Source organism: Temnothorax curvispinosus, unplaced genomic scaffold (assembly GCF_003070985.1).
Source record: "Temnothorax curvispinosus isolate PA1 unplaced genomic scaffold, ASM307098v1 QBEX01007135.1, whole genome shotgun sequence".
Classification (NCBI taxonomy): Eukaryota; Metazoa; Arthropoda; class Insecta; order Hymenoptera; family Formicidae; genus Temnothorax; species Temnothorax curvispinosus.
Window position 1 is genome coordinate 381,134 of NW_020216915.1, and position 25,732 is coordinate 406,865.

The following is a 25,732-nucleotide window of genomic DNA, read 5'->3' on the forward strand; positions in this document are numbered from 1 at the left end:
TTATTTCTTCAATCAATTCATTTATTTATCTATTAGCAAATTAAAGCTAAATATGTATAAAATTTTCATAAAACAAACGCGGATTTATAGACAACGACTTTATTTTATTCCTATAGAGTATAATAGATTATGTAATATTTACATGCTCCTTGTACGAGTTATAAAAATTATCTAAGATCGACCATACTCATGCAAAAATTATGTAAGGGCGAGCAAATTAACCGGAATGTGTTTTTTTTTTTTTTTTTTGGCCACGGATCAATGAAGCTGTGGACTCGGCGTATTTTTCGCCACCGTGCGCGATTAAAACCGAGCGCGTGCGGAACTGATTGGGCCGAGAAGCCGGGCATTTAAATGCACCAATGTATCTTTAGCGTTTAAAGAACCATGACCGTATTGCACGGAAACGAAAGCGACGGCGGCACCCCGCCATTGATTCGCGGCCTCATACCGCTTCCTTATACTCTCTCTCTATCACATTTACATATAAATATAAAATATATTACTTATATTAAGCCGAGCAGTGTGTGTCGAACTGCCCGCACGGCGCGGAGCGTTAACAATTTGAACACGAAACGGGTAGATCGTAAAAGCGGTTCACCCAAAAACGGCTACCCACGCTTAATTAAATCGCCATCGCGGTCGTAATAAATAACTTGCCAGTCGGCACGAAACGTACCGCTGCCTCTTAATCATTTTCAGTGGATCCAGCGGCGCGCGCGCCGGACCCACCTCTATTTACCCGGTCTTGTTTCATAAGCGGATATCTCTCCCGACTGTAAGGCGCGCGAAGCGGATCGCTATTCAGTCCCGCTCGCTTTGTTCTAACATCGCACTGTCAGGAGTGCACGGTGCTCTCTGTGGCTGCTACTAATTATACACGCCTCAGCGTTACCGCCACGCGGAGGCGCGAATACCCGTAGTAATGCACCATAAAATACGACTTGTACTTTCGTAGACTTCATTATGCGGAACGTTCTCGTTGCTCGTATAATACGGGATTATACGTGATTGTCGAGACTAACAGTAAGTGGCGTAATATCAATTTCGATATGGCCGGTATTTAGCTACTAACTGTCGGTCTCGTTGGCATTCTTAAGGGTGCGTCTCGAGTGATCCTTAATCGAAGGAGATACAGAAACACGGGTCTCATTTACCGCGCTATTCCGTTGAACTTTCATCTTAAAATATTTCGCGCGCTATATGCCTTGGGGAAGAAGGGACGTGATGTTTTTAGAATTAAAAAAAATAAATCTCGTTATCGTATAATCGCACGTATTTCTCTATTTGTACATCGCGTTAATAGCTCTCTTTTACCCTGCGAACTTTGCGCAATCTAACAAAGTTCACGGGAAGTAGGCGTACTCCCACGCCGCCAATCGCGGAGGAGAGACTATTGTTAAAAGTAGAAAGAAGAAGAAAAGAGCTACTTTAGGCTCGTCCTTCCTTCAATGGACACGCACTAACGTAACGCTGGTCTATTAATCTACCACAGTGTCCAGTTAGAGTCTGCGAGCCGTGACGTACGTCCGAAACCTTGACCACCATTTTTTTTCACGTTGTCATCTTCTTGCAATCCCTCGATTACCGGACGCTTAGTAGTAGAAGTAGGTGAAGTAACCTGCAATAAATAAAGACTCATTTTCGAGATGGACATACTTGACAAACATACTTGATACTGAATGTTAAAGGACTCGTAATATAAATTGTACGCTGCAAATTTATAATAACGGTTATTCCGGTCCATCCAACTTTGTTGCGCTTGCATGCGGAAGCGCGAGTAGACGAAGCAAGGAAAATTAATTCCCGCATTTCTAATCGGCTATATACTTCCGGGACGCTCACGCCGGCAGATTCTTCATCGTCATTGAGAATCGCCGCGATAGAATCGCTTTCCCGATTTCCCTCGCCCAACCAAATTCTGATCTTTTCCTTTCTCTCTTCCGCATTTCCCCCCGGGTCCCTTTCATCCTCCTAACGCCACTATTCGACGACGATTTCTGTAAATCCTCGGATTCAACAGCGCGAGGTTCGTTCAACGGTCCGTGTGATTTCCATCTGCGATTCTACCGTCGAAAGTATCCCTCGGAGCGCTAACACTCGGGGACACCTGAACGTCGTTAATGAGTAGCGAGGGTGATACCACTTCAAAGCTGCTAATTACAGAACCCTCGTCACCTTGTCCCGCCCGTTGTGGAGGCGGGCAGAACTGACCTCATCCCCTTCGTCTTCTACCCTTTGATTAGTAAGTGCTCGCTTTTCCGGTCCCCTAGTGCTCTGTCGTTCCTCCCTCGCTTTCGCGCGTAGCACACGTGTGCTTTGGCAAGATCGTACGCATGGAGCGTCGATAATAAAGTCGACCGCGAAACGAATGGGGGATCCGAATGGAAGCTATTAGGGAACGAAAAGGATTCCGCCTCCGTTCCGATTGTAATCAATTTAAACGCGAGAACGCCCTAATGATGAACGGCAGCGCTCAAAAATAATTGTCGATAAATGACAGCCGACCAAGTTAGGCGTGAAAATGATTCGAGCGATCGAGGTGTGTATTTTGCGATCGCATCGTGTCCGCTATAATGCTTAGAAATTGCCGTCGGCTTTGAAGTGTTAGATCAATTTTACGTACATCAGATGCCAGATAGACGATTTCTAATCTTTGCAGCGTTGAAACCGAGCGGCATTGCTCTGCTTTAAGAATCATATCGACACAACCTACAGCTGGTTAGTCAAATGTACTGGAACGCTTTATACTGAGTCATTAAAAACTTCTTTCGGGCATCCCGTGCGGATGTCTTCCCGTCTAAATTAATGTGCCGTGAAAAAAAAGTATTTAACGAAGATATCGTTAAGTTACGAGAGTTCGTTTCCACCAGGGAATACCAACGACGAGTTTCGGGGAAAATTCGTTTTTCGCACCCTCCTCTCCTTTCAACCCCAGATAAATTTCCGTCAAGGACGTCCGGAGGGGTCAACAGTTTTTGCGTGTTGCGTAATTAAATGCGGATCGTCGGGTTTAATGACTATCAAGGGGAACGAATGGCCGTTTGACCTAGAACGGTGTGCCATCTTTATGCCGCTGTATTTCTTTAGCCGCATCAAGATTCAACGACGGACGGCTTGTTATCGGTATGAGATACGATCGTTCGTAATTGGCAAATTGCAGATGAAGATATTCACGCACTTTTTATCACGTGTATTTATCTCTCGCGAGATTTCGAAATAAAAGCTATTGCAAAAGTATTTATTCGACGGAATATATAGTCACGCTCGCGAGTTGCATCAATCGCGCATCCTCGGCTTTATCAACTCGATTAGCGCAAAAACGTGCTTCGGCGGCTCGGCGGTTTTATTTCTTGCCGGAGAATTAAATTACACTTTGCGCTTGTTATCTGTGCTAATGCGCTGGTTAATCTTCAGAATTGTCCCGATAAAGCAGCCGCGCTTCCCCGAGCTACGAACTCGGAGTTTTACTTTCGGACTTAACGTACCTCGTCTCCTCCAGCCCGTGTCCTCCATGACGTTAATCACGCCACGGTTGCCCGAGATTTACGTTTTCTCTCCCGTGTCGAGTTAACGCGCGCATTAACAAGTGCAAAACGTTATAAAGTGCGAGATGTACAGGCTTTCCCTCGATATCAGCGCGTGTTTCGCAGGGAGAATTTATTCGCCCGCCATTCACTTCTTTTGCGTCGTACGCGAGTTTTAATACCGTGACTGGTGCCTTTCTTCCCCGCTATCTTTTATAGAGTTATATAAAATGTGCGCGCACAGCGTTGCGGGATATTCCGTTTGCATTTTTTTTTTTTATTATAATTGCGCTTTTTCTCAATTGGGCTGGCACAACAAATATCTAAGACAAAAGATAATAAGGATATATATACTCGGGTACAAGCAATTTACGAATCTTTGTTTCTCGCCGAATCAACCCGACCGATCTTCGTCAACCCATTATTCGCTAACAGTAATGTACGTTGGGTTTTATGGGAACAAAACTTTATTGCGTCGAGCTAATATTATTGCGTCAACGCATTACCGTTCGCGATTACGCGTTCTTTCTCTACTGGTTTTTTTTATTACTTTTCGCAGACGCACAAATTATGCAACCGTAAATTCACACTCTTTCCGTCGATGACACTTGACATTCTTAGGTAGCACTGATCTTCCAAGAGACAGCAGGTAACGAAATAAAATCGCGATCCCCCGCCGTCGTTCTCTTTTCGAGAAAGACGTCGCAATATCATTCGACGCGAAGAGAAACGAAATTTTACGATTATTCTCATAACACCGAATTCGGCTCTTTTAATCGTTTTGTCACTCTCTAATAAATATTCCGTGACGCGGAATTCTCCAATACGTTGCATGAACGTCTTATGTAATTCCTCTCATCGCCAAGAAATACATACTTCATTTTTATGAGTGTCATATACTTTGATGACTTTCGCCTGTATTTGAAAAAAGATTTCGGATGGACCGTAACTCTCAGAAATGTGTACATAATCTTATTTGATATAAAAACACGCTTTTCGTACAATCGAGAGCGAGCAGGAACGGCGATTCGCGCGACTAAAAGGAAAAAAACTGATCGAACTTGATTCGGTGCGTGACCGGCTCGGTTCTGGTCAGAGGCCAAGGATCGAGAGAGCGTTGATCCTCGCTTCTCCGTCTCCGTCTCTCTTCCGGTATTCGCGTCGCTGACCAAAAAGGCAACCTTGTCGCCTTGACGACCTCGTAACACCTGTTACGCGCAGTGGAGTAACTTTAAGTAAGGTTACGCGTAAAACGAGTTTGCGAGTCGCCTTACGAGGCCGCGCAGCCTCGAAAATCGCTTTCACCGAACCGTCGCGTCGCGTCAAGGCTGAAGATTCCCCACGCTAAGGAACCGGTATATACAGCTGCAGTTCGTCTGCATTTCGCGGAAGGAGGAAGTACAAAGGTTCCATCTTCTCGATTAGCGATCTTCCCTGCTCTCGCTCTCTATTTCCTCTCTGTCTCTCTTTTTCTCATTACGTCTCGTTATGCCGCTTGATGAGTCTACCTGCACGCGGCCGAGCGCAGGTGCGAAGGACGGCGCGTGAAATGAAAGCCGAGCGTGTGCTCAAATTACCGGAAGAGACACGTTGCCCCTGCGTACACCACGTCGCGGAAATCAAGGGGATCCGATTACGCAAGGAAACCCGTTTCACGATTCTACAATACGTTCGGGTCCCTGAATCGATTTGCAGACGCAGGACCCGATCTCGCTTTCCGACTCTCGCTTCGTGCAAATGGGTGACCGGTAAGTGAGCTTGCTGGGTATCGCTAACAAGGTTAATAAGATAACGGCGAAATCTCTATTATATATCGAAAAAAAAAATGATTCGTGCTCACCGCCGTGTAATTACAGATAAAAAGGGGGCACGTTTATTGAACGTTCACCGCAACATTTTGCGGAGACCAATTATGGCGATACCACGCCATGGATATTAAACATATTACTTCTTTCTGTAGACTTACCTTATACAGTGCGAGAGATTACGATGCTTATCTGCTAGTGCATTCCTGTCACCAGACATGCGGTGCACGTTACTTAGTAACTAAAAGACCCGCGTACCACGTATTAGTATCGTCTCACTGTCACGGCTTGCGATCTCCAATTTAGGGGGAATCGCAAGTAAGACGAGCGAGACGTCGAATGTTTAAGTTTTATAGCATGCTCTCGTGATCGCAGCCATCCATTCGTAATGCCATCTCTCAACGTACAGCTTCCCGGGATGTACGTAATGAGAAGAGCTGATTGTCGTCCTCGACGTGAACGACAGAATACCATTAGCACACTCGCAAAACGACGTACCCGCCGAGATTCAAGGATCAAAAACGTCGGGCCGGTAAGACGAAGCCGACCTTCGCGGGAACGTAACAAACGAAGGTAATAGGGGAAAGAATTTTTGCGGTTTTCTACCAATTCTCAGAGCCGTGTGTATTCGACATCGTGGTCGGAGAATCGGGTGATTCTTTTAATAAACCAATTTTTTTACATAACGTGAGAGGAAATTGAAATTACAACGCTTGTGCGTACGTCAGATTTGCGACAATTATATGCTGAGGATTCTTCTTTTTATTAACTTACATATTTATATATTTATATAACGCTATTAACAATTATAAAGAGTGTCCGAATAGTCGCGCAACTTGCAATAAAGTCACGTTCGTCATTTTAATACACTGCTTTTAATTATAGCGTATCGAAATGCAATATTGCAAGTTTCAGCATTGCATTGAATTGTGCTCCATTAACATAAATATTAACGCTTTATATTTGACAATATCAACAAACCAGCAATGTCATCATGAATACGTGTGTAATAATAATTTTTTTGCTCGACTCTCGAAAATTTTGCATAATTGACAAACTCTTTACTTTAATATTATAGTATCACGTAAAACATATTTCTTTATCATGTGACGATATTGCTGTATTTAAAGTGTTAATATGCGTTTCAGAGAGTCTCGCGTGACTTTTCGAACATCTCACAAAACAATAAACGCTACAGTGCCGCACATGCACAGTGCGCATGAACATGCACCCTCGGTTAAAATTAAAATTCGGAGGTGAGAGAGGGAAGGTTGGGAAAATGTGTGTATCATAGACTATGTTATTTCATAAGTGACAACAATAAATAGTGTTTATACATAAATTGAGTGCAAAGGAACGAACGAGATATCGCGTGATTAAAAGATATTACTCTCCCTTTCTCTCTGTTTCTCCCTTTTCTACTTATTCTGTTATCCTCGACGACTCTTTGGGTTGTCTTACATGCAGAGGCTGGTCACGTAAAGGTTCGCCGACTCGTATTCCACCACCGAATTCTTTCAACCCATTACTCTATTTTGTTTTTTTTTTTTGTGAAAGATGCATCGAGATTTCCTTTGATTCTCAGATGTGGATGTACCTATTACCTGAGCCGGGTGGCACGAATCCGTATCCGCTCGCGCCCACGATGACGCCGCTGGTCTCACCTGTGTCTGGTGGCCCAGGTGGGAATAACACCGGACCTTCGAAAGAAGAAACATATGTTAAAGCGATATTCTTGTAATCCTTCTTTAAAGGCCGCGATTATTCTCACGATTATCGTCTCGGTGCACCAAAAATGCAAACTTTATTTTATTCCTGCATTTCCAGTCAGTAAATACGTCAAAACTTTTAGGGCAATCTTGAATCACGTAATAGAAAGAACATTTGATATGCTTGGGATGATCTATGCGGAAAGATTTTAGCCATTGTTTTGATAATACCATCGATCAACGATTTATAACTGAGTACCGTAGTAGAATGCTACTTATATAAATGTTTTCTATTGACTCTTAGTGAATCTATTGACCTCCAGTGATCTATATCGAGTTATACCGGTTAATACAGTGGTATAAGATCTATGGGATCGTTATCGACATCGTTTGACGAGATTGAATCGAGTTGATTGGATGCTCGCATCAGTTATAAAGATCATCATTGGCTTTCATGGTCATTGGCGAAGCAATGATGTGCGGTTGATCGCACATAGTAAACAGGATCATAAAATGTAACGTTAAAGAGTGAAGGACTTTTGATTAACTTTGTAAAAGAACAGAAGGGTTTTGCTCAATGTTATAGAAAATAAATTTGTTTTACAAACTATTACTTTTCGTAAATTATAAAGTTGTTCAGTATAAAATACATGCACTATAATTAAGACATTTATGTAATGCCATTCACACCGGTAATTATTGCAGCAACATATTTACATATACAATGTGTTAATTACATACTTCTTTTTATATTTATTCTTGAAATACAACTAACGGAAGTAGTACTGGTTTTATCAACACCTATAATCTAATAGAAGCTCAAATAAGACAAAAATTCTCCTAAAATTGTATTCGTTTATGCATATTATATTATTTAACAAACCGCAACTGCTAATAGCGCTACAGTGTTACGTGACATTAAAGGAAAGTTGCATGCACTTATCTACGAAGGAGTAGTGGAAATCCTTTCTAACACGAGGAAGTTGTTCGTGTGCCCGTATTATTAATCGGTCTACTGACACGATATTATGTGGACGCAGATATTATCTAGATTTATTAAGATAATTATCTCTTGACGATCGTAGCATTCGAATAACAAACTCCAGTTTCGCCTAGTAGTCTTCTCCTATTATTCGCGATGAAGCAGTAACTGAATGCGCGAGGCGAGCACGCCTCCAGTGAGTAATCGCTATGAATATTCAGCAGTAGAAAAAACGAACGATTTGTTTGACTGATGTAGGCTTCCGATGTTATCCCGATAATGACTTTCTAAGCAGTAATCTTGATGTAATGAAAATTATGGAAGCAGAAGATAAATTGGAAACGTTAATATCGTTTAATATCGCAATATGAATTGTTTCGAAATTATTATCAGTATTAAGTACGAAAACTACAACTCGATGAACGAGATAAGTAAAAAAGTATGTATCATAAAACAGAGATAATAAATATATTCTCTTAGATCTTGTAACCAGATTAGTTAGTTTTTGCGTTGTCGAACTAAATGTGATTTATTTTGCTACTTGCTCAGCATCCCGTCAGCCACATGATATATGACGCATTATTTATTGTACGTGAATTTGAACTTGACACTTATTCCAATGCCGATTATTATGCGCATACTAACGCTCGAACAGGTTGTAAGGATCGCGTGTCCTGTCCGTGTCCGTGCACACAAGCCATTTAAATAATACAGTTCGAACAACCTGAGAAGTAACAGTATTATAATATCCCGGACAATTACGTTAAATTCTTTTATGTTTATAATTATAAAACGATCATAAAATGAGCTTCAGAATCGATAAAATCATATTCCTAAGTTTTTTTTCAATTGTATATAAAATCTACTTTTATAAAAATATTATGATTTTAATCCAAGAGGTGATTATGATTGAAAGGAACGCATTGATCACCGAGAAATTACGTACGTTCAGAAATTTTATCATAATTCACGAAGTTCACGGAACATATAAAAGCAAATGGCTTGCCTTTCCTTCCGTTACGCGTGCACGTGTTCAGGTAAATCCCTAGTTAGCCTCGTTGTTCCGGTAAAAGTTCCGTACTATCTGAGCAAGATAGGTTCTGCATCAATAACAAGACATTACCTACAATGATTCGATTCAGGCTCGTTCCTCTCGATCGCAATCAGACGTTTGATTATACGACAGCGCACTTCAAAGAGCATTCCTTTTATATCTTGGATCTTTATGGCTGAGCGGACACAAACCATCATAAAAACGATTGTTGTATTGTCAATCACGCACGGAATGTTACATAAATAGACGCGGTACAGATAATAATGAGCCACAGCTATTAATCTTCAAAAATATTTCCGTAGAACCACGTATTTATCTCATCTACTGAATATCTGAACAGAAATTACTAAAACTGTTGTAAATGTTTAGTTTATTGTAAAATTGTGCGCTTTTCTATCGTATTAAGGTTGCACAGTGATACGTGCGGAACAATAATTGTCGCAATTATACTCTGTAACATCTCTCAATAACATCGTAAGCGAGACTTCGTTTCCGAGAAATCTATCACATTGAGGAAAAACTTTCGAACGATTGAGGAATTCTAGCGAGCGGTGTTAGAATGCCTACCATTATTTGCGGATGGAACGAGGCCGTTTCTTCGCGGCGTATGCAAATAGAAGAAAACATAAGAACACAAATTATCGTAATTGCATGATGCTCAGCTTCCTGATAACGTTGGAGGATATACAAGCGCGAACGAACACTTCCGAAGCATACCATAAATCTCAATGAGTACTTTGAGTCATCTAATAATAGCGTATGGACAAAAAGAGGAAAGCATAATTGTTTTGGTAGTGAGCAATCGCGCACGGTAATGTCGGTAATAATATACCGACGAATCATCTTCGAATTATGCAAATTCAAGTAGCCGCAGTTATAAAAGTGTGCAAGAGTCATCACAGAAAATCTTATAAGCGATGCCAGAAATTTATACTTGATTAATTTACAATTTTATAAAATGTTGCAATACATATCAACGATGTAAAATATATCCGGCTATAATTACAAGGTAAGTATTATACTGTAATTCTGTTAATCTATACATTGAAGCGTATAATCGAAGAAGCTGTCTGTTATTCTTTTAACGATACATTTATATAATCTTAGTTGTTGTGTAAAACAACTTACCTCTATTTGATCTTGGATCCCTCATTATTGCGGCCGAAATGCCTCCGTAAGGACCAAATCCTCTGAAAAAATGCCTGAAATCCTGTGCCGAGACGCTCGCCAGGACGGCCATGACAAATGCGACTAGAACAATCTGCAATTAAGAATTCGTAAATTTGTAATTCTCACGAAAGCGTTTTATTCGTTCGAATTTGAAGAGCGCGTGTCTCGATATTTTTAATAAGCGACATATATGTGATAAACTTAGGATCAGATATTTCCTTTGCATTTTATATCAAATTAGAGAAGTTTCGTAAGTGAGATAGTAAATCTATAATGACAATAAAACAGTTTAATGTGAAAACTGAATTAAGTTCGTGGAAACATTTAAGGGGGAAATAAGAACAATAACATCTCATTTTACATTGTTGTGAAAATTGTTGTGTAAAAGAAGCATAACGTAAGAGGAAAAGTAACCCTAACTCGGATGTTCAATCTTATATTTTTAAACTGCATTACGAAATTATATGTAGCAACCGCTTCTTGTGAATCGCAAATTAGACGCGATATCATGCTTAACTAAGAGAGAATCTTTCTCAATGAGCATTCACACGTCCAGTATGTTGCAGTGATTTACATAGATACGGAAAGATAGACATTAAGGAGCCAAGGACGTTATTTTTCGCTCGTTGTATAAACCGGTTACTAATTAGAACAAAATAAGAATGCTTTCGCGTTCAAGTCAGTCGTATTCTCACGGAGCAACAGCTGCTTTGACGAAACTTGCTCTTTGTAGCGCAAGTGAGTGTTCAAATCATCGCGAGAGTAATTTCGACCGTTACAGCTGTCCGAAAAACGACCGTTATTTTATCAGCGTATCCTGTACCAATGTCCGCGTCGATCTAGCCTGTCAGGTGCTAAATAATGACACTAATCCGCATAACGACGTTAAGTATAGGCTTTAAATTATCGAGATAGGCTTTAAGAGCTGGCAGAATGTTCAACGCACAGCCATACGTTGCCCGTTGAAAATTGCGCGCTGTAAAACCTCGGAATTATATCCCTTTGCTTATCTACGCGCTCTCTACGGTCTGTGAAGTTATATCGTCCGTAACGAAGGTGCGTGACAATTTTTACGGCTAATCGATCGTCGACCACGTTTCCAGTGTACAATTTCCACCGCAAGCCGCAGAAATTTACGACCCTACGACACACTTCTTTAAATAGCCATTCCGTGGGATATTTACAAGTAAATATGCCACTTAACGTTTTCATTTCATTGAAAATGGCCTGACATACGTTTGCGCAACCGGCTAGAAATCGGATTTTGACAAAAATTACTAGATCCGTTACGAAAAAAAATCTTATTTTTCTTAGCGTGAGTTTATTTGTTTCTTGACAACAATTTCATTTTTACGTTTACTGCGGTGTTTGTTGTGCAGTCGCGATTTTCCATCAATTCTAGACTTGACGGCTGCGTCGCGTTCAAATCTTTCGCACCAATCTATCGCGCTCCGTAATGTCGTAAGACAAACACTGTCACAATTAACGAAGAAAGCCGCAAGGACTCTCGTCGGTTTAGGATGACGTAAACCTCCTTTGCGTTCGCTTCGAAAAAATCTGTTATCGCGCCACGAATTTTATGTATTTCTTACGCAAACGCGAGAAAGGTGGAGCAACAGGGGGACGAATCGTCGAGTCTCAATTTCTTTCTTCTTCGAGATATCGTTTACGTAAAGCATCTGATGAAATCGTTACAGCCGATTTACGGCCTATACCTCTCAACGAGGCATCAAACGCGTCGAGAAGCAGATCGTCGAAGGACACCACTATTCGATCGCAATTACGAAAAGCATAGGCTCTCGAGGTAATCGTTCGGATAAAGGTTACCTCGATTGTCGGCACGATCGGAGCGATACCGAGTTCGTTCGCCGCGATTTGTTCGTTCACGAGATTTCCGTATCAAAGGCAAGGTGAGCCGCTACCACGGCCGCTTTCCGTCGAACCTCTTTTCGCGCGGTTTTCTTTCGCCGGTGCAATGTCAAGGTGAATCGGCTAGTGGTTCGCCTTTAAAATCGAGCACCGTGCGTGCAGTTTCTCGGAACGGAACTTTGCTACAAAGTTGATCATGCGAAAACACTTAGGTCTGTTCCTCGGGCTTAATGTTCGGACAGGAATTCCGAGACCGGCGATTTTTGCAGTAACTGCTTTCGGATTGCCAGGATTCTGGGACTTTGATCGTGACGGTATCTTTTTACGATCAGTGATCTGTAGAGAATTAATAACGGGACAAATTAACGTTGCCAACAATTTATTATCTATTTTCTGTTAATATACGCCGTGAATTAGTTTCAACGCTCGACATTTCGACATATAATTCCAGGCGGTCGGATTATTATCTTACAAGCGTAATGCAATAACGTATTGCCGTTAACGAAGCATAATTAATGGACCGAAAGCCGCGCAATGATGCAACGGAGCAAACATTTATTCGGCGAAATACGGAATAACGATCGTATCGCCGAGAATAAATACAAGTGCAGATTACACATAGACATACAATTTTATACATTTATACATTTTAATGTACAATTTTATACGACAGAATGTAATCCTTTGCACACATTTCTTGCACACAACTCTTAACCTTATATATACATCCCAGGTAGCAAGCACTCGTCATTTTGACGTCAATATTTGGTCATAATTGGTCAGTAACGTCATTCGTCGATTAAGTGACGTATATTTAACGTCATGTTTTAATACGTCAAAAAGACTTTGTAAAATGACATTATATAGACGTTTAATTGACTACCCAGGTAGCAGACAGTCGTCATAATGACGTGATTTTTACGTCATTTTATGACGCATGTTACGTCATTTATTCCTAAAGTTTGACGTAAAAATGACATATTTTTCACAGTATTTTTCACAGGAATATTCCTACATTTATAAAGTGTTTCGTAACTTTATGATTGACGTTGTGAATTTATGGTATAAGTGGATCTAGTTGCGTGTGTAATTATAGTTTTATGACAACTATTTCATGCAGTGTTATAACTATTAAGAAGATATCATTACAAGATTTTTGACCACTTTAAAGATGTACCTGTTATAGACAAGTACAGTTAATAAGGAAGCATCAGGGTGAGAAGATCGTCACTGTCCACTGGATCATCGAAGTCAAGCGACTCGGACGCGGTACTGTACTAAGATGGGTGACCGCCTTGAGAGCGGCTATACGCACATGGCATGTAACGAAACAATTAAAAAGCTTTTTTTTTTTTAGATAAAGAAAAAGAACATTTTTTTATAAACGTTTATCAAGTAGACATTTTAAAATTTTAATTTCATAAAAAACATTTCTAGAAACCGGTATGTCGTACATTGGACCTATTTTTGCCGTCAATAAAACGTCAGAAAATGACGTCGTTGGAATGTGACTTAGGACCGTGAAAAATACGTCATTTTTACGTTAAACTTTAGGAATAAATGACGTAACATACGTCATAAAATGACGTAAGAATCACGTCATTATGACGACTGTCTGCTACCTGGGATATATATATTATTGCACTTTTATAGAAATAAATTTAAATTTCCTAAAATTATAAGGTACATTAATTTCTCTTTGTCATTAAATCACCTCTCCTTTATCTCTACCTATCAGCATCATATATATGTCAAAAAAGATTGATTCAAATATTTAGAATATGAAATAGGTTTATATTTAAGTGATTATTATAATCAAAAAAAGAAAAATTTTGGGTCGGATAGTATACGGTAGTTATCAAACCGGATTATAAGCCGCCGTGAAAACGTAGTCAATTTTGCAGAACTGTTAAGTTTGTGTAGCATCTAATCGAAAGTGGCGCGCGTAGCACGCTATTATCTCATGTCTCGCGTCCAATCAGGCGCGCGACATGTAACATATCCGACGCCGCGTACATCTATTATATCTATCGACGGCGCGTTCAAAATGGTACGTGTTAGCCAATGACTATAGTGGCACGTCACGAACACCTTGAATTCATCGTTGAATCCAAGGAGTGCTTTGTTCTGGAAATTAATTCTTATTTACAAACAACGTTTGTTAATAACGCTTTTCCAGAATGCCCCGATCTCCAAGGTGATTTGACTTAGTATGTTCTTTGTAGTCATAGAAGACGGCAACAAAAACCTGATATCATAGTCTTGCTTAGAATTACAAATTTTTTCACACAGGTGAGATAAACTAATTAATTAAATACAATTAATAAAAGATAAATTTTAATTTGCGTATTTCCAATTGCGTATTTCTTTTCTAATGCATATGGAATATGTTACAGCAAAGATGGACGGCTCGGAAAATGAGAGACCAAATGACAACTCAAAAATATTGGCCATAAATCAGGTATTTATACATATATTGAGATATATATTATATATATATATATATATATATATTTTTTTTTTTTTCTTTATCTCTCTCTCTTTTAATTGTTTTTTTATATCTCTTTCTTTCTTCGTCAAATCGTCTTTGATATTCTGTTTTCAAATCTTTTATCCTTATACCATTATTTCTCGTTTCTTCTCCCAGTTGTCCAATTCCGCCACAATTATACTTTTTTCCCGTCTTTTCTTAACACTTGTACCCTTTTTACCTCTATCAATACCTTTAGATTCTCCTGTATAAATTAGTTTACCTCTTTGACTCACAATCAGTCCTCTGTCTTTATTTCCACTTCTTTTATGATAATACTCTTTTTCTTTTCTTCTCTCTTTTTTCTTTCATTGCGCTTTTTATTCTTTTTTCTACTTTTTTCTGGTTTTTCTCTTCACTTGCTATGTCTTTTCTTTCTTAGAAATTAGAAAAAACAGAGATTGATGTCTTACAATTAAAAAAAGAACTGGAAGTATTTTGTAAAATTGGGGAGCTTCAATTAAAGTGCTTCTATTTAAAATTATCCATTACGGAGGCAGCTTATTCTAAGAAGGTGAGGAGAAATTGTCCGCGTTCCTTAAAAAGATAAAAAAAGTCCTTGATATAGCCAATTTTCATAATATTTAATTAAAATTTAAGAAAGATTTGTTACAAAATGGTCACTATACTCGATTACTACGCTGTCGGCTGTGATTTATAATACCTGTGTTTTTCTACATTTATTTTTAGTTAGACGAAGCAAAGGGGAAAATTAAAGTGTTGGAAGAAGAAAATATAAAACTACAAAAATCAAACAATAAATATAAAAAATTCATTGACGATATTCGGAAGGAAATTAATCAATTAAATGTTTGAAAAATAAGTAAGTATCGACATTGTGTTACAAGATATTTATATTTTTATTCTGTTAGATATTAAATCTTAATCCAGATTACATTTTAATGAGAAATAAATGTTTCAACTTTATGTAAAAATCTATTCTGTGTTATAATGTATCTTGTAAAAACGAAATATATACGATTGTCCGATCAATTTTCCAAACAAAAATTATTCATTATTTTTTGCATGAAACGTTACGCTTGACGTTTTATAATAAAAAATAAATAATTTTAATTTTTAATTTCAGCTTCGATCAGGCCTCAAACAGAACAAATCCTCAGGAAATCCTGAACATGTTCAAGACATTTCTAAGACCATCCATATAAGCTATTATGTATTAGGGTTATTACTTTTTTGGATGGTATACTTAATTGGTTTCACAGAATATCACTGCGTTTTTTGTCTTTCTAAGTTTTAAGATTGTTTATAAATATATTGTCATTATATCAATAAATTATATTGGGTCCCTATTATAGAGCTTCTTACAACTAAAATATAACTTGACAAGTTAAACTTCAACGGTGAACGAATCGCATTCTTGTCATTATATTTTAAAAGACAGCATACTTGTTGCAAAAACCGACCGTAAATATTGATCGTCGAATAAATACAAGTACGGGAAGATATAAGCTGATGACGTAGGCTCAGTCGCGGGACGGCAGATTGACAGCACTTTTAATTAATAACATTCATTAAAAGAGGGTAAACGCGCGAACTGCTATTTACGATTTTTCTATAGACGCACGTTTTCTTGTTTCTGATTCTTATCGGGTGCGGTCGCGTGTCTCTAGTATAATTCACTTACTTTGTTAATTAGCTATCCAATAAAGTGAATAAACAACCACCGATCTCAACAGTAGATTTATATAGTCACGTAGAAGTCGTATCAATATATACATACAAATTGATTAGAACTAAATGCAACGTATGTGTAAACCGTGATCGAAGTATACAAGAATTTAGAATAGGCGGTAATGTTTTAGACAGGTGTTTTATAAAAAGAAAAACTTTACATAAACATATATATAATTTTTAAGACCCTTTAAGTCCACTAATGCTATTTTAATTTTTAAAGACTTATTATTATTTTGTCAGAGATACCGAATATGAAAAAGAATCTCGTGACAGATACACAGTAATCCGTCTCAAAATCAATTCCTATAGAATGCATCATTGAATTTTTTTATTTTCAGTAGCATTTTCAGTAGAGAATTAGAAATTTAGGATTGAAAACAATAATAAAAGAATTTTACGATGTATTTACAGACTACGTCAAAGGCTAGCTGGCGAATCAGTTTTTACACGAAAATGAAATGGATAAAATGATGATATTGTGACAATTCATAGAATTACATTCATGTAACACGTTAATTTTTTCTGTGAAGCACAGTCCAATTTTAGTGATTATATTTTTCTCGGAAAATTTTCGTGTCCCCGCCCGCGCCGTACATCGTCACGCAATAAAATTAGACGCAAAGATCAAGACACGAAACACAGGGAGAAGAAGTCGGTTACACAAAATTATGAGCAATCTTATTTCAGCGTTTGCGTTGTAACTTCAAACACCGCGACAGTTACATCTCTACTCGCACAGCGTGAAGGCAAGGTGAAGGCGAAGCGAAGCATTCTATCGAGATGCTAACTCCTGAGATCTCTCCGCGGCGGCGGTGAGACCAGGTGAGATGACGGAGAGGACCTTCGGAATGGAAGAGATCAGTCTCGCGATTACGACACAATGGTCAGTCGAGCGGAAATTCTGATGACAATGCGGATATCGAGGAGAAATGCGGGCGCGAAGCGAAGGAAGTAATTTAGAGAGAACCATCGCTCTCGCTGTTACTCGCCTAACTCGCCATCGGTGGCATCACGCCGCCTTCGTTTCTACGAGGTCGCCTACAAAGTGCGGCACACATGTGCGTAAGACCGTGACGCGAGATCACGCCGGCCAGATATCTCCGTCCGCGAACGCGCGGACGATCGCGAGAGGAGGGAAGGGGTAGGAAAAAGCCATCTACATAACGACATATATGCCTGTGGAAAAAAAAAAAAATGCGCGTGGCGGTATTTTGCGGCGACACGATTTCGCATGGCGATTTATTTTACGGCCACGAGAGGCGATATCGCCGATCGAACGCCGCGATCCGCAGCCGTGCGGCGATCGTTCTCCGCTCAGAAGTTGCGTTTATGTTTATCCGCGGACGAGAGAAAAAAAACCGAGGAATGCGGGCGTAGTTTCATTACGCGAGCGGTATTTCATTCCGCTGTTTTGTCTCCGCGAACTCGGCGACTCATCGGACGACGGAACGACACCGATGAATATTCATCATCCACGATGTAATAACTCATACCGCGTCTCGTCGTCGATATTCATAGGATTAGAGAAACGGCCTTTTTCGAAAGATATTGCGGCCGCGTGTCACGTCGGCGAGATACGTCGCGAGAATTTTACGATAAATTAATTTCCCGCGTCTGTCCGCGCTGCAAAAATTTTAAGTCTTCGTTAAAAGCATTGATTTCCGTAGGGTATTACGTTGTTTTATATTTTTAAAAAATCTTGAATATCTTGAATAAAAGCCGTAACGATTTATGTTGCTACTCGTGATATCCACTGCTGTTCCACGCGTATTTCCATTAATCGATGACAAATCAATTAATCTAAAGTTATTCCGACGTGTCAAGCTGTCGAATTAATCATCCTATTAATTTATTTATTCAAGATCGACATGTCAATTATTGAGCCGTATATATCTTTCATTCGTGCGCGCCTTGCAGAAAAACCTGAAGGAAAAATGTAACAAACCGGTATAATAAACTTGGCTCTAGATATCCGTATTGCCCGTATTTAATTTATATACTTATATATTAAGTTAACAACTAGTTTCTATATTACTGCAAGGAAATTTGTTAATTTTTTCCTTATTGATGTATTGAGGAAGAATCAAAAGATTCATTGAATATATCTGAGATATGGAGATATCAGTATATTCTAATGTAACATTTCTAATTACATTTATTATTTATCATCAGACGTAACTGAGCATATTGTTACTTTCACTTGATATTTAAGCCTAAGACGGCTGACAATTTATTTAGATAAGCAAATCTTTTGTTCGTTTATTTTATGGAACGGATGATTTCTCGTGAATCATGTTCCTGAATCGATAACAATATTGGACAATCTAAGGAAAGGGAGAGAAGCTCTCACGTCTTTTAGCCCGACGATAATAATGTACGTTACACGAATACCTAGATAGAGTACGGTCAGATACTTAACAGTGTCTATACGTTAAAGGCGCACTTCCGCGTTCGGCACCGAGTGAAACGTCCGTGTTCGATCTGTTCCTATGGGTGAACTTTTACACCATTAATATTAATCGGCGCAATTAGCTTGCTGTGTATTCGGAGAATGTACGTGTGTGCACAATAAGGAATCAAGCTGATGAGCAACAATTTAAAGTGCTAGCTGATCGCAAGATAGTTTGCGATAGCGAGGTCTTTAATGCGTTTATCATTACAAAAGTCTTAAAGAGAAATCTGTTCTTCGTAATTTAATCTTTATTTTTTTAATTGATTGTTATATCAATATAAAACTGTAATCGACACACAAATAATATTAATGTATAATTATAATTCCGAGGCGTATTATTACTTATTTAGCATGTATAGATAGTCAACAATAAAAGAATAGTTTTATCAGATTTCAAAATTAAATATTTCAAAATTTATTTTTCATGCATGTTGTATACATTAACATCGCCTGCAATACTGATTCATGATTTTTTCATTAGGGACAATCCAATTAACTTTAAGTTTTTTTTCCTGGTAACGTAACTTGTGACTTCTAATAGTTACAAGCGCATTACAAATCGCAATATATCGTTACTGGATAACTGGGACAGAAGATTTCTAATAAATTCGTCAATATATTATAAAACATCTTCCGCATTTGTAACTTCTGCGTATAGACGAAATGTTATACTTGCACGTAACGTAAGAGGCTGCGATATAAACATTTTGTTTAAATTGCTTTTCTTATTGTGAGATGTCCGCTTCAATGATGCTAATTTACGTTTTGATGAGCGCCACGAGAGCTGGATATGTTAGGAAAATCGAGTAACGCGTTTGTTTCTTTGTGTCCCGTCATGCAAGGTAAAATGTCGCAATTTAAGGCTCATCTACGTTATATCCAAATCGCGGCATCGAAGGTGACAGGATATTATTATTTTTCTGCTATAATTCGTGATTTTTAGTTATGAAGCAGAATGCGAAACGATTACACTCATTCAACGTAACACTGTCAGAAAGCTAACGGTAAGAAATTATAATTTCTCATAATTCCGCACCGGTTGCAATAAATTCAGATAATGCCGTTACATTTCGAGGAAATAAAGTGCAAAGTTCGACTCAAGACATTAAATTTAGCAGACATCAAAGAGAAATTACGTTTAATTTGAACACCAAGCGATCTTTTTTTTTTTAATATTAATTTTTTTTTTTATAATTTGTGTTCATCGCAACGCGAATATGTATAATTATCCTCCCTTACCTCGAAGCAATCTGAGTGTCAGCCGCATATTACACCGTTCGCGAAAAATCCGAGCAATGCCGAATTTAATTCGTGGGGACCAATTACGATTCGAATATTAATGTCTCGGGTACATAAATCACGCTATCCGAGAATATTACAGAGAAGCGCAACGTTGACTGCAACGTCATACAGACCGTTTAGAGTCCACGTTGGCTAAAACGTCGCGATTAAATTCGTTACGCCGACGATAAGTATGTACATCGGTCAACGCGCGTCGTTTCATGCTGTGGGTTTCTATGCCCGCATGAAATTTCCCTTTTAATACGGTCATATGGTCGGCTAGTTTCCTATCTCTCGCAAAAGCGAGGCAGAACTGTGGTCAATATTACGGAAGACAATTTACGATCGTACTTAAATCTCGCGGGCATTTAATCAGGAAGATCGCGGGGACTTAATGCAAAAGAAAAGGAAAGAAGAAAGTGTGTAGTAGCCCGAGGATCTATTGTTTAACAAGAATGCAGGAATTCTCGGAACGGTTGGAAAATTCCGCGTCACGGGCGACGCGACGGGTGCATCGCGAGTGGTAACGCCTCTCTTTCACGGAGAGAACAGATGTTACTTTCCTCGCTCCTTTCGTGAGCTGGGAGGCACGCTTTCTTAGAAAATTGATTTGCTGCATGTAATAAAACTATTTCATGGTAGCCATATATGATTCAGGATAATTTATGAACTGCAACTTGAAAAGTTTTATAAAATAAATAAGTATCTTCATGATTCTATGTAAAATTACGTAAAATTATTTTTACGGAAGAATCAGTAGCATATCATTGTTCTCGCGAAATCTCAGCTCCTTCCGCGATTTGAAAATCTCAGGAAAACTTCGTTCCAAATACGTAATTAAGTGGATCTGCCGACGGAATTTAATTAACTCGTTTCTTTGACTGCACCTGAGACTACACGCGGTAAGCGAGAGTTATAAGAGCGCATCATTTTCACGCTATATCATGTAAGGCGCTACCAAGTGAAAGTACACGCACTAAAATCGTTCTAGGACAAGCTCGTTCGCTTCTATGCTAGTATTACGATCCCGCCCTTGGCGGTAAGCCAGCCAAGAAAGAGGATCAAAGGTGTTGAAAAACGGGCATCCACGTAACTCATAATGTAATATACGTGTGAAATCCACAAATGTGAAATATTTCAAATGTACGTTAGGTCAGCAAAATTTTACGAAAGTCTAATTGTAAGAAAAAGATTTTCTAGCTTAGATTTACGTCAAAATATTGTATGTGCTACAGAATAATTAAATCATATAAAACTAATAAAACAAACAATAAGAACTAAATGAAAGACTAAATAGAATAATTTGATTCAAATCTGAGATTAAATGTCATAAATTCATCATTATTTTATTAATATTATTAATATTATAAGAAATATAAATAACAATATATGTACGTATGAGTGGTAATTCTTTCCACTTTGCAGAAATACATTACATGGTTCTACTATGATTTCCTCTTCCTACTATATAGGAAGTGCTCTCCTTTCCCCTTCGTTAGACATGTGTAACGGAAAATATATAAGCGAATATTTCCAACGCATTGTGTTATCAGTAATCATGTAATATTGGTTGTTAGTGACGTTTTGTGAAAGGGGTCATGCCAATTCAAGAAAGTGGAAAACATTGTAAAAGGATATTTTCGATTGTCACAGTTGGACAGTTATCGAAGTACGACGCAAAATGCTGTACACTCTCCCCGATAGAAATAAAAGAAAAGTTAGCAATATGTGTGTAATGATTTGAAAACGTAAACATAGTTTAAAATAATAATAAAAATTATTTATAAAATTGTTGCTTTTGATTAATTTTGTAAATTTTGACTTAAAATATTCGAAAAATTAGAAAATTTCAAGTATAGATTATTGTAAATCAATAAATCTAATATATATTATATAACTTTTAATATTTGCTTTTCTACTTACAAACAATCGACATGTACATTTAATTTCCCATTATCAATAATTATTAATTAAAAAAAAAGAAAAGATTTAGAAAATGATATAAACAGATAAGTTTTATAAAGTCTAAATTATAGAAAATTTGAATTAAAGTGTACTAATTGAGATATCCCAACAGATTTCCTATTTATGTTAAAGATCAATTAAAATTTCTTGAGATTGCTCCACTTTTTTGCTAAAAAGATTTGCAGTTGCTTTAAAGGAAAATTAATAAAAGAACAGAAAATTACATACTTTGATCACCAAGATTGTATCATTTTTGTACCATAGACGCACATACATGCACACACACACATATAAATCCGGTAACCACTTGTGAAATCGCAAAGGGAGTGACACAATTGTAGCTTTCTGCATACCATTCGTGCGCTCTAAATCCGTTCTAACTACGCCTATAATAATCCCATAGATAAACATAAGCGTATATTTGTCTATGGGAGAACCGTATTCGTTTATACAAGGAATTTAACTCTAATTTTAAATATAATGCACAATGCAAATAAATGAAATACTTTGTTCCTTATTTCATTCCGCGCAAACTTTATTAAATATATGCAGTTAAAAATTTGAAAATTTTTTGAAGAAATGAAAAAAAATGATGTCCAAATAAAGCTACAGATGAAAAATTTATGGAAATATTAAGAATAATTAAAAATTAATATAAATATTATACGTGTATCTTTCACTGCAGCCACTTTCTTGGTTTTTGCACGGAAAATTTGGTTCTTTGGAATTGCATTGTATTTTACACTATGGCAATTAAAAGTATATTTTATAGATATATACAATGTTAAATCATTGTTTGCTAATGTACCATTAGCATCTCACGATTTGACGTGTGAGCCATGGGATAAATCCAACGCTTACGAAATTACAGCTTATGGTGTACCGGAATTGCACACCGCAACGTTACGAAATTTTCACTAATAGTTTGCATAACCAGTCCAGATTATTAGCACCACTTTCTCGCGATTTATTTGAAAAAATGATGTTTGGAAAACATCGTTAACGTTACCGCGCATAATTTCAAGCCAACTGGACCCGATACTAGTCAGAGATGCTCAATATTCCATGCTCATTCCATGTGCAACACAGTTTATAAATTAGATCAAATCACGTTCCGCGGGCTTAACTTAATTGCATAACTTTTCGCTTTTAATTCTTTATATTTTCTACATTATATAAGCATATTACACTTTAATAATTATTTAATAAGTACGTACATTTTTTAAGTAGACTTAAAAAACCGGATCAATAATAATAATATAGCACCACTTGAGACGGTAATGGCACTTCTTACTTAGTTTTCCCGGCGATATAAATCTGATACAATTTCTTTCTCTTTTTACAATATCACCATAATGTGTGATGTAGTATAGAAATTATGTATTTTTTCTATAACTTTCATGTATATAAAAAACTTGAAGAGAATGTCGTAACGTGTAACACGTGTAGAAATAAAGATATCTAACAGCGCCTTTTATATATCGTTTTGTGTAACCCTTAATTTCTATAATTTCAATAAGAAATTTTAATAAATCAAGGAATCGAGAGTAATGAAACCTAAAATGTGAGCACAGATCATTTTGAGAATAATTAAAATTGCAATCAAAATAAATAATTTGAATTATCTTAATTAACACAAATTGTTCGTAATGCCCTTACCAATATAAGCGTACAAGAAATACGAATAACAATTCTTCATTTTTATTTCGAAAGAGATAAGTTAGAGCCGGGTGATAATTCTTAGAAATATAATCAAGGAAGAGTCTTCCTAGCAACGACGTTACTCTTGTTGCATTACGTAACATGTGAACGATCTAAAAGCTTGCCGGACACGCCGGTTCACCAACAAACGATCGGACGGCCCGGGGCAAGGCCGCAGACCTGTCTCGCCACGGGCTAGAATCTCGTGAATGAACTGTTACACGGTGTTTGCGGATTTCATTCGCTGCAGCTATTATCTCCGCGCGCATCTCTCTTCCCTATGAGAGCTAATCGATCTCTTTCGTTAATTTATCTGCAGCTTGTAATTAACACACGTGAATCTTAAAGGAGAACATTGTAGTACGGGTAATTATCACAGAACAAGTCGATCTGCAATGTAACGGTAGTTTCTTTTTTTAAATAATTGCACTTGAGATTTCTCGTTTCTAAATAATTATTCAACGCCATCCATTGTAGCTAATTGAAATTATCAGCTACCTGTCTGCTAAAATCTTTAAACGTTGATTTATGAAAGTTCGAAATCTAGTATAATCGTGGCAGATGCATTTTAACAACGATTACACCGCGGCAGCACATACATCGTTTTAAAATTCTGTTCAATTAACGTGAATCAAGGCAAAATTCCTTTTCTTCCATATCTTTAATTGCAATGAGAATTATTAGGCAGATGCCAGGAGTGAACCGACCGTATAAACGTATATAGAAAAGCATGCTTTACTTTATGACCAAACCCAAGGTTCCGGAAATAAGAACGTAGAAAGTCGAGTCGAAGTAGTTGGAGATACATATTTTTGCTTTTACGTCGAAACGCGCGATGTAAACAAGATTCTCATTCATTGTCCGCCTCCAACATAATGCTACCTACGCGAACGATGAACCCGATACGAAGTCTGGATCTGATTCTTTAATGTGGTGATAAGGTGTTTAAGCGGCCTAATACAATCATCGTCTATAAAATTTATTAATTTAAAGCGAAACGTCGCATTGGGAAAATGTGATCTACATATTATTGGATCCATGTATTTAAGTTACATGTGACGTTGACGACGAATTTTATAAAGCCGTGTAAAAGTCAGTAAACTTCCAAATTCTCTATTCTCTCATAAAGATGCGCGTGCATTCGAAAATGTTTGCATATCGCTGTTGCTCACAAAACTTCAAGACCTCACTAAGATCTAACGGCACGATCTCACTGGTCCAGAACGAAACACTCTCGACCACTCGCGACTCCGCACGTATCGCGAAAATATAGCGAGACCCTCAGGAGGACTGTCTCTACCGGTCCCTTGCCGTTATTCGTTCGCGCGCGATGGCTCGCTCGTTCGCGAAGCGTACCGTACGGTATCACACATGGGCACATCGTACTTACGATCCTCATCTCTCTTTCTCTGGATCTCCCCCGAAACTGCGGCGAGTCGGAACGAGCGCGTTCTCCGCGTTTCCCCGTGAGCCGTGCACAGGTCGGCCGCCAACTGCAGTTGCACTCTCGTTAAGCGGCGAGTCTAGGAGTACCGCGCAACGGTGGTGTGCCACCTGCCACGCGGGGGTACGTTCTCGGAGTCGCGGGCTCGCGGATGGTAGGGGGGCTCCGGAAGAAACGCCTACCACGGTGCGGATCGTCAAAAGTGGCGGAGTAGTTTCCTCGTGGTGACGGCGGGATCCTAGGTGTCAGAGACTCTCACAGGCTGCTTGCCCGTCTTAGCAGTAGAGTTTAACTCCCGGTGGGGGCCGATCCTGGGACTTATATATGTCGACGTTGGAGGCCAACGTCGCGTTGGAGCCGCGTCTGTCCCCCTGTTCCCCCCTCGTGCGCCCCCGCCCGAATCATTACCCTCCTGAGGGGCGCGAGCGATGGTCAAGGTGACCTTCGCTTCTCCGCGGGGGATACCGCGGACAAGAAATTATGCGAGAGCAGCTTCGCGAGAAAGGCGAACGGGACCGCCTCGCGGATCGCCTTTCGATCGATTCGAC

At 38.6% G+C, this 25,732-nt stretch overlaps 1 protein-coding gene across 1 annotated transcript; it reads right to left on the bottom strand.

The window, feature by feature from the left end:
- On the bottom strand, window positions 1-25,451 carry LOC112456763. Its single transcript, XM_025019510.1, has 4 exons — window positions 25,131-25,451; window positions 10,206-10,338; window positions 6,937-7,032; window positions 1-1,621 (listed from the first exon to the last, which is right to left on the bottom strand). The coding sequence occupies exons 1-4, from the start codon at window positions 25,137-25,139 to the stop codon at window positions 1,596-1,598; spliced, it is 264 nt and encodes an 87-aa protein (XP_024875278.1). The 5' UTR covers window positions 25,140-25,451; the 3' UTR covers window positions 1-1,595.
- Between the last annotated feature and the right edge of the window lie 281 nt (window positions 25,452-25,732).

Bases quoted from the DNA above. Each gene is read 5' to 3' on its own strand.
- LOC112456763 (XM_025019510.1), bottom strand. The intron at 7,033-10,205 runs GTAAGTTGTTTT...CTTCTTTCGAAG, and splicing joins GGATCCAAGATCAAATAGAG to GTCCGGTGTTATTCCCACCT. The intron at 1,622-6,936 runs GTAATAGGTACA...TATTTATTGCAG, and splicing joins ATTCGTGCCACCCGGCTCAG to GTTACTTCACCTACTTCTAC.